The sequence below is a fragment of the Pygoscelis adeliae genome, unplaced genomic scaffold (genome assembly GCF_000699105.1).
Source record: "Pygoscelis adeliae isolate BGI_AS28 unplaced genomic scaffold, ASM69910v1 Scaffold197, whole genome shotgun sequence".
Lineage (NCBI taxonomy): Eukaryota > Metazoa > Chordata > Aves > Sphenisciformes > Spheniscidae > Pygoscelis > Pygoscelis adeliae.
Genome location: NW_008825105.1, coordinates 1,690,778 through 1,701,010, shown reverse-complemented (window position 1 = coordinate 1,701,010; position 10,233 = coordinate 1,690,778). Strand labels below are relative to the sequence as shown.

General features: G+C 44.7%; 1 protein-coding gene across 1 annotated transcript in view; it reads right to left on the bottom strand.

Annotated features, from left to right (window-relative positions):
• Nucleotides 1-8,295: 8,295 nt before the first annotated feature.
• The window catches only part of USP49 (ubiquitin specific peptidase 49), a 17,121-nt gene continuing 15,183 nt past the window's right edge, over nt 8,296-10,233 (bottom strand). Inside the window, exons 7-8 of the mRNA XM_009327382.1 lie at nt 9,939-10,144; nt 8,296-9,154 (exon numbers count right to left, since the gene is read on the bottom strand). Coding sequence (XP_009325657.1) covers nt 8,964-9,154; nt 9,939-10,144 — 397 coding nt within the window. The 3' untranslated portion in view covers nt 8,296-8,963. The remainder of the gene's footprint in view (nt 9,155-9,938; nt 10,145-10,233) is intronic.

Sequence of the window (10,233 nt, the reverse complement as noted above, 5' to 3'; positions counted from 1 at the left end):
GGTGACCCAAGCGGGGCGACCACGGGAGCGCGCGTCCTCCATGCTGGCAGGACCACCACCCCAAAAGCCTGTCAGGGCCCCCGCCCCGGGAAGGGGACGTCACCGTGCGAGGTGATCACGTAAAAGATAACGAGGTAGAAGAGGGACTAAACCCTCAGCGCACCCCGGCACCAGGAAGGCCAAAGCCTAAAGCAGTCCCCTTTATACACGGAGCTGCAGGGCTGCGTTAAACCGCCCTGTGCCCGTGGACTGGACTAGGAACAACCACCTAACTCCGCTTAATTGCTGCCCTAGGAAAGAAACGGCGCTGCGAGGGAGAGGAGCTCGCCCCTCCTGCACGCAGGGACCAGGAGAGACGTGTTTAGCCGTTACGAGTTCCGATAACGTTCACGGGAGTACGTTCCGCTCTTCTCTGCGGAGCTGCTGCTCGCACTTCAAAGCGGTCACGCTCCAAGCAGGGACGGGGCGGGAAAAGCTTTTAGGTGCGAGAGGGAGAAGTTCTTTTCGATCCATTCTGCAAGGCGCAATGAGAATAGTTTTCTCAAGGATGTGAAGCCGTTGTGCGTGGAATCGTCTCCTGTACCCCCATCTAGATGTTTATTAAAGTGTGTAGAATAATGACACAACCCCGCTGGAATTTCATTTTTTTTTTTAATAAGAAACTTCAGCTTACAAAAACAAGGTGTAAAAAGAGTAAAGATTTACAAAAAAATCATAAAAACATGATTTATATTTCACACCCGAAAGACAAAGGAACGAGTCCAGTCCTGGGTTGTAAGCAGGACCCATCAGCTACTTATTCAAAGGAAAACCAAAACTGTGACAAGCCCTAGGTACGCTCTAACCACCAGGTTTCCTGGGTAACGTCCGGACGAGAGAAAGCTGGGACACTGACCGTAAAGGGACGACGACTCTGGGGGGGGGGAGAAGAAGCCGTTTGGTGTTGCATAGCATTTTAGTGCCCTGGACTGAGACTACAGCTTGCCGTTACCAACTTTAAAAGTCCAGCTGTGGGCGGTGAAGCTGTTTCGGGGGACAGTGGAAGCGCCCCGTGAGGCTGACGCGGGAGCTGCGGCTGTGATTTACTCGCCATACGTTACACGACAGCCCCTCCCAAGATGCTGTTTGTGGAGCAGAATAACTTCCCAGCCCTGAGCCTTAGGGGAGCAGGACTGCAACATGGCTTCAGATTCTTTGGACGGTTACGCGCGGGTTTTTAGTTTAAGACATTCTTCTGAAGTGGCGCTGCCTCCACGTTTTGTGACCGAGAACTGCCCCCTTACCTGCCCCAGAGAGAAACTCATTCCGCTACCGATACAGATTCTTAAAAATGCTGTGTTCAAAGCGGGTATTTTAACGTCCTGTAAAGAAATGAAGTTCTTTAGAAGTACGGATAATCCAAGTTATGCAGAAGCAGTTTCTGCAGGAAAAGGGGATTAATTAGAACATTTAAGTCATTTTATAGTTAATCTTGGTTTTGATTTAGAACACACTAATCCCCTCCCGAGGCCTGGGTTCAGGCAAGGGGCAGTTCATGCCGTTAACTACATAAGGCTGCCGTAGGTGACTTACTGGATGGCGTCTTAACAAACCTTGACTAAAATAAAAGCTGCTGAGCCCGCGATTAGGAGCGGTGCTTCTAGTGCGCTTGCACCGAGCTGCGAGACAGCTGGACAGATTGCCAGAAACGTTCGGTAATTAATTGGATTCTCTTGTCACTTGCTGCTGCCTGGGAGTGTCCTTGAAGCAAAGGCAGCCTCATTCATGAGCACAGCATGGCGTACATCAGCTTAAGTCATTAGTGACGTTAAGTACCAGAAACTTGAAGCAGAAACTAGAGACTGTTCTGACTTAAAGCCCCCCCCCCCGAGGTCGAGGTCACTGAAAAAATCGGGAAACCCACCCAAGCTCCAGCCTGGCTCCTCACCCAAGCAAGCGGTGCGGCATTTCACTCCTGTTTTCACAAGGGCTGCCAGGGGATTTCATACGGAGGGAAAACTGCTCGTCCTCTATCCGGCCTCTGCCCACAGCACCCTTCCAGCAACCTTAACTTAGAGCGGGATTAACTTTTTTAAAGTGCTGAAGATTAGCTTTAATTCTGCCCTTACTCAAGTCAACAGTGAAGCTTCCAGGGCATTAGCAGAAGCGGGGTCTCCCTGGCAGCATCCTGCCCAAGCCCATCACACCTTAAGGGAGCTCGCCCGGGCAGCACTCCTCTTGGAGAAGCTGGTTGAAGTTTCCTAGCTGTGTTTAAGTCTTTTATGAAAAGGGAGACCTGTAAAAAAAAGCTTTATTGGAAACAAACTTACCCACTTGTTCCTTTCCTGTAAACTGCTCATTAGATGTATAGAAGGCTGTGGCTTAAAGAGTCTGTGACTGCTTAACCAAAGCTGAAGTTAAGCAGGGAAAAAATAGGACCTAATTTGCTTTTACATGGGCTCTAGGTTGCCAGTGGTTAAGTTACTGTAGTTTACGCATATGATAAACTAGGCGAAGACTTGGTTTTCACATGGAAATACGTGGTTCATCTTGTAGCAATAGGAAATAGCCTGAAGGGCCAGGCCTAGTAACGTCATTTAATAAATGTAAGGAGAGTGAAGATGACACTTGCTATGAAAATGCCATTCCTAAATCAGAGGTGTGGAGTTAACGCAGCCCAAACACTACGCTAACTGTGCAAGAGAAGGAGCCTCGCAGGTGGTTATCCTAATTTCTCAGCTACCTATTCCGTTCAGCGGTGCACCGCGAGCCTGCGGTGACGTTATTCCTGTGCATAGCTCCAGCCTGCCCGTGCTATCATACATTCTTTAACCTTGTCTAGCCACAAACGCGGCACGGATTCGTACTAACACAGCTGTAGCAGTACAAATTACCCCATGGTACGGATATGGTTATCTAAGGAAATAAGGCTAGCCTAAGTACTTTACACTTAACCCTGCCCACGTTGAAGGGATGTGGTTGTTCCTCTGCAGCTTGATTAACGTTCAGAAGCCCCACGCTCCCATAAAGACATGCTCACACAGAAAGTGGCTGTAAAGCAGGAACAGAAACGAGAGGAGGCCTTTACTCCAGATGCCACCAAGTCCTAGTTTGACAAGTCGGGGCGCAGCACTTCAGCATGGAAAAAAATCAAATTCGCCACCCGCCACCTCTATTGGAAGTATGTTATCAAGACTGAAAAATTACAAATCAAATTAGGTAAAGTCATCAACTACCATCTCCTTTCTCGCTTCCGGTTATGCAAAGCATTTACAGCGACGTTGTGGGCTTTAAGTAGGCAGCTCCTTTATAAAACTTGAGAATTTAGGGTACTGTTCCTTAGGAACTGTAATATCTAATGGAAAAGCACCATTCGTTTTGCCAGTATGAGGCTACTGATCAGAGGAAGTTTTTGCCGCAAAAACAGTAGGCGCTTGCTGCTAACTGGACTGCGCATGGGTTTTGTTAATGCCTCTGCCTGCAAAACACGCAATCCTCTAACACGCAAGGTCCCCTTATCGGACGCTTCCTGCCTCTTCTAAACTTAGATCACAGCTTATTGCTGTGGTCGGCTTGGCTTTCTTTTTACTGGTCGTTTCATTCATCCCAACTCCTTCCCTACCCCCAGCCTGCACAAAATCAGTAGTACGGCAGTTCAAGAAGAACCCTAAGGGTACGGCACTTCGCTGTAACTGCGATGCATTCTGTATCGTGCACAAGCTTCAGAACAATAAATAGTTAACAGTGGTTTTTTTTTTTTTTTGGGGGGGGGGGGGGTTTCCTGCCCCCCCCCCCCCCCCCCCTTTGGAAATGTACATTGCAAAGCTCATTTTTAAGACTTAAGAACTCTTTTGAAAGTATTTTGGCCCACCATCCTTTAAACAAGTGGAACCCACACGCGCACACACACGAAATAAAAATCAGTACAACAGAAGGAGCGGCCTAAAGGCATGCCCCTAAAATCAACGAAGACAAGTAATCAGTCGTTGGTCCAGGCAGTGTTCAGAGCTGGTGCTTGGATTTTACTATTTGCTTTGAAGAAGGGACACTTGGCCACCTTACACAACTGCATCTATTGCATATTCAATTTACGCGGGCATTACCACGGCATGCTTTTGCTCACGTCTGGAAGTATTTGCTAAGCTGCTAAGAGGAAACCTGTGCAAACACTGCCATGACAATGGGAACTGGATTTTTTTCTTTTCTAAACCAGCAGTTATCATTAGGTTTGTAACAGAAGGTGCTTCCCAAAGCTACGGCTACTCTACCAAAACCCCACTGGAGTTTTTTAATCCTTGCTCTACGCTACATGCTCTGACAGACATCAACTTACTGACCTGACCGGAGGGGCCCGGATGACATAAGAAAATCTAAGAAGTCAAATCTAATCCGCCTTTGAACAAGCTGTTGTTTGAATTATTACAAACACAGAGATTTCAAACATGTAACGCAAATACTAGCTTCTCAGCTTGCTGGTAAACTTCATTCACATACAGATAGGGAATGTAAAAACGTCAGTGATACTGAGTACTTGCGAAAACACACAAATCTGTCTGCTGCTTCAGTCAGGAGGGGGGAATTCACGACTTATTTCCCAACATTTCGGTCCCATGCAAAATATTATTGGATACAAGGCACCAGATCTAAGGAATCGTACAAAATTAGTTCACAAAACCGTATTGGCAGGTAAAACTAATCTCCCTGTCTCTTGCTTACGTAGTTCTCATTCTGCACCACCATTGACTTCCAGTGGAGCTCATCCCGGGGTAATCTGGCAACAGCTAGAAGTTTCATTAGTCTCTCTCATTGGGATGCAATTAAGCATATTCAGGCTTGGGGACGTTACAATCAATAAAAGAGTTTCTAAATTACCACCAAGACAGTATTTATGCTAGAAGCCTTGCCTTCTAAAAGCAAAAAACCCTCCCGATGGCGAGTCCATAGGACACACTTAATGCTTTTACCATTTCCAATTTTATTCTTACACTCAAAAAACCATCTGGAAGTCCCTAAGGAAGTGGGGGTGGTACTGCCACCCAGAAAAGTTTGACGTCAGGCATTTAAAATGCATTATTCCATTTGCTGCCTCACATTAACAACTTCAAAGCCAGACCAGAGAATTGTTCTGGTCAGAACTAATGGGGAAAAAAGTCGGTTTTTTCAGTGCTTTGCAGAGAAACTGTTTTTGCAGTATGCATAGTTTAACTTGGGAACACAGTAAAGGGATAACACAGAGGCAAATTTATGTAACTAACTTGCTAGTGGAATAACGTTAGCTAAAAATAAGGTGTTTTCCCACAACTGCAGCAGATGCTGTATCATACCTGGCCATGAATACATTAATATCCTTCATTCTTAAAAACAGAAAATTACGGAATGCCAATTTGCTTACAAGTTGAATGGAATAAGGATACGCTGGGAACAGTTCTGTCCCAAAGGCTGCATACTCACGAGGCTGACAGTCTGCCAGCGTACAGTGGCTTCCTACACCTTCAGACAACAACCTGCAAGGTGCCAAGAGCCTCACACTTGCTCTGAGCATCTCTCAAGGCAACTGACTCCTTGCTACAAGACGGAGAACCCCAGTACAGGAATCCCAGCACACAGAGAAACCAGTTCTGCTCCCAGTTGTGCCAAAATAAAGGTTTTTACGTTGCAGACGCTTAGCTTGCAACTCACAGCTGTGGCCAGTGAACTTCACGCATAAGTTAAGTTACAGCATCTGCCTATATGTTTGCAGAAGCAGAGCCTTAAACCTGGAATTATTCTAAATACGCATCAGTGTATGAGCAGGATCTGAAGCCACACCACTGAAGGACGGACAAAGTTTGCTTTACAGGCTACCCTTTGTCAGGCATTCACTTAAGTGGGCTTCACTGTAATGGCAAGTAGTATTTTCATCTTACTGATGTAGAGAGGTAACTTCCAGTCAGAGTTTCTGGCAAACAGGACACTATAAAACAGTGTCCACCATGGAGGGAGCCTTGGGCTATGCTTATATAAAGAAGCCTGCAGTAGACAAATATAAACCAAACAGCATAAAAAATGCTATACGCTATCGCTTCCAAATAAAAGCTAAATATTACAGAAACCTCACAGTGTTGGAAAAAGCAAGTTCATTTACTTTGAAGTATAATTCATTCCTTCCCTATCAGGGCAATCATTTTTCTGACTGCAGTATCTCCACATCTCAGCACAACTAGGCTAACGTCACATGGAGAGGCCACTGATGTCAAAAGATGTCACCAGCAAATGCTACCAAATCTGCTTGGGCAATCAGATGCAGCAATGGCTACAGGTAAGCTCCCAGCTCCCCACTCCCCTCTGCAACCTACTCGATTCACGTGACAACTGTATTACTACCTGAATTCAAATATTAATGCAAAACACTCAGTCAAAAGATGAGCATTCATAGCGAAGAGTCTCAGCTCGCTGCAGTACCAACAAATGCTGCCTTACAGTTTGCCTTTCTATCGAATTTTTATATAAACAGGGCCAGCATGGCTAAGGATTCAGAAAGTGAACGCACCATCGTAAACCATGACTGTCACTTAGAAGAATATAATCCTCTTAAAGGGTGGACAGGCCTGGAAGGCCAGGTGCATGGGAAAAATACCACTTTTCCCTTCCACCTCTTAGATTAAAAAGGCAATGTTAAGCACTATTTTTCCTTTAATTTTCCTTTTGGAGACACAGAGTCTTCCCAGAGCGTAAGTTTTGCTCTAGAGAAGAATCCATCGTGTATCTGATAATCACAAGCACTTGATTTTGATTCCTTCAGGAATGTCAACTTCTACCTGTGCTGAACCCAACTCAGCCTCCCCTGCAATCAGCAGAGGCACATTTACTTTTATTGGATCTCAATTTGGCCTATTGCATTTTTATTTTTAATTTTATCTACTGGTAGCACAAAAAATCCCCTACCTGGGAAACACGAAGATATACAGACATTCGTAAGAAATCCTTCCAGACCCTGCTGCATTTAGAGAACCAAAACTAAAACTTTTTAATCAGTTCCCATAGGACTGTTACAAACTGTCTCGTCTCCAAAAAAATAAGAGCATATGATCTCAAAATTAATTGTCAAAAAGACAGTTTTTGTAGGCTCAAAAAGCAGCATGTTGCTCAGACATCCAAGAAATGGGAAACTTGAAGGACAGAGGGGACCGAGCGCGACATTGTGCTGTGACAAAATAGAAGTTTCTTGTTTGCTGTGCTCATCTCTGCGTGGCTGAAGGGATTTATCAGCAGCCAAAGTAAGAGAGACCAATTTGCCCACAGGACAGGAGATTAAAGTCACAGTAGCGGCAGTGGAAAGAGAGGAATGGTATTTGGGAAACTTACCTCTTCACCCCCTCCAACAACAACGTAGGGTTGTCAGTGTGTGTCTGATGGGCAAATGCTGACAAGAATAAAAGGAGAAGAGGGAGGAAGAGAAACACACTTTCAGAACTTCTCTGCCTGGAAATGGAACCAATTTTTTTGAAGAACCTCGTATTTTAGATTACTTCACCTTTAACCACTTTAAAAAAAACCCAAAGGATCAAGATTGAAAGACGTCATGTCTCTCTGCAGTTACATATCCAGATTTGATTAGAACATGAAATGTGAACAGCCAAACCCCAGATTATAAAAACACCTGAGGTGCAACTGTAGGCTGAGAAGTGACTATAAATAGTCAACTAAGGCCCTGTGTTTCTCATAGAATTCTAAAATCAAGAGGATTACAGATACAGACATTTTTATAGCCTTTCAAACTCAACATGGCATTTGAGATTTAACTACATTCCTTCCCTTTATGTCCCAGCAGAAATAAAGGCTTCACAGGCTGAATTTTGCACGCTACACCTGTGCAACCTCACTGCCTTCGCTTAGTCCGGGCCTCGTGTGACAACCGCAATTAATGAGTATCTCCATCACAGAAGCAGTAACGGAAGCTAGCTCTGTCTCCCACCGTTGTGGTATTACCACCACCCCGTTCCCCTGAGGAAAACAAGCCACACTTGTAAAAAAGTGCTAGTTTGCCAGTGTAAGATGCCTCCACGCTCCGTGCTTCTGCTGTCACAGCTCTGCAAGCCAGGGCTCAGACTTCTTTATAAACCCGGTCAGCAAAGTTATGCCAGCAGAAGCCTGTAGCGCAGGCTTTGTTTTCGCTGCCACTGTAAACAGATATGACACACAGGTACATTCCTGTTTTATTACAGGGGTTTGTGTTTGTTTTTAAATGCACTTTCTCCAGAGCAGAACTGTTTTAAAATCACATTCCTGGTGAATTTAGCTGCCAATTCAGTTCAGCCCAGAGAATAAACCATCAAGTGTGCGCACAGCCCCAGTAACACTGAGAAAGAGAGGGGTTGACAAAGCTTGCCAGCCACGGGTTTGCCCTCAACTGATGGCAAAGCAATTGATATCACAGCGATAGCTGAGGCCTGGGGGAATATTTTCTCTGGTAGAAGAACGTTAAACGTTTCTCCAGCAAGAATGGCTCTCAGGGCAGTCAACTCCACCTATCCAACAACCGTTCAAATAAATGCCTGGGTGACTGTGTGATTCAAACCCTGGAAATCTGAATGGCAATTAAAGGGGAGGGTACTATACCTGTTCCTTCTGGAGTTTTATCAGCATTACTAGGTACTGACGGTTTTTGAAGCCAGTTGAATGCTTCTATTTCCTGGTTGTGCTCATTTGTTACACGCCTTACGCAATTCCTTTTTGATATGAGATGAATGATATACAGCATCAAACTTTCTCATTTCATTTTGTGAGCATAATTTAACAACAAGATGCTTTGAAAACAAGATTCTGACTACAATCTTACGTGTCAGAATTGCACAGCTCGATATGCTTTTCCAGACCCTGGGCGGCAAACATCATGATCTGATCCCCTTCCTGCAGCGAGCCTTTTTTCCTACAAAGAGGAAAGATGTGAACTCCAATGGTTTTAAAAAAAACTGAGACTGCTGATTGAGTTACAGAGCTCCCCATCACGGGAATGTCAGTCTTCTGTCCTTATCACTATTTTTGGACGGCACCTGAGCTTGGAGTTGTTTTTCTGAGATTCTTGCTTTGTCCTGCACTGTTCTTTGAGTGTAAAAAAGAATGTAGGCCTGGGTTTTGCACACCTCCTCCACGCTACATACATTCAGTTTGGAGTCATTGCAGTGGACCCAAAAACCTAGGAATTGAAGTGAGAAAGAGGACATTAGTAAGGGAGGCATAATTCCTTCTGAATGCATTTTGGAACTGTTCATAGGAAACATCCACAGAGAAAAAGGGCAATGTAGGAGAAAAGGCATCTCTATCTTTTCCTCTACAGATGCTTTGGAAAGGAGTTTCTAATCTGGAAAACATTTTGATCATTTCTGTGCTGTTAACAGAGTTTAGAAATACCAAATCGTAATTTAACCAATTGTATATTACAGCCCAAAAACTCAATTAGGAAAATAAAAATTCCCTGGAGATACCAATTTGTACCTCTTTCTCCACAAGTCAGAAGGCAGAGTCAGTACTAGTTCAGCTGCAGAAAGAGCCTGCTGGAAATTCACAAAAACCCTGCGGATGTTATTCATGAATGGTTCCTGTCCAGTTTCAAAACACTTTCTGTTTATCTCATCATCCCAAGGATACTGAGAAAAAGACACCCAGCTGGAGCAGCTCCACGGAGTTACATTGCGTGAGAAAATGAAGCATTCATGCTGTTAACAGCAAGCAATAAAAGGCATCCCCAAGGGCCGCAAAGCAAAGAGCAGCAATCTGTGGCTTTATGCAAAAAAAAAAAAAAAAAAAAAGAAAACAAAAAAGAAAACATGCTACTAGCAATACATTCTGGGGAACAAACTACCGAATGTGAGGAAACTTGATTCCAAACAACTTTGATCATAAAGCTTTACAACGCACTACGTCTAAGGAATAAAACACGAGTTCTTGAATTTGTTTCCCCCGTAATAAGGCACACGCACCTCCCTCTGTGTTGTAGCAATATGCTGTGTAGTGTCCTGAGCCAAACCCTTTCCCGTGATGCATCACCACAGCGGAGAGGTCATAGACAAAGGTCTCTTTGTCAAGAGAGGAGAGAGAGTCCCTGCAGCAGTAAGGTTCCATGTTTAATACCTGGTCAAAGAGGACATGGACCCCAATCTTCTCACGGTGATTACGTTCAGACCACCTGCAAACACAAGGGCACGAATCAAAGACTCGGGATCCTGCTTCTCGGCGGTGGTACAGGGCTGAGGGAAGATGCACACAAAAGCAGCC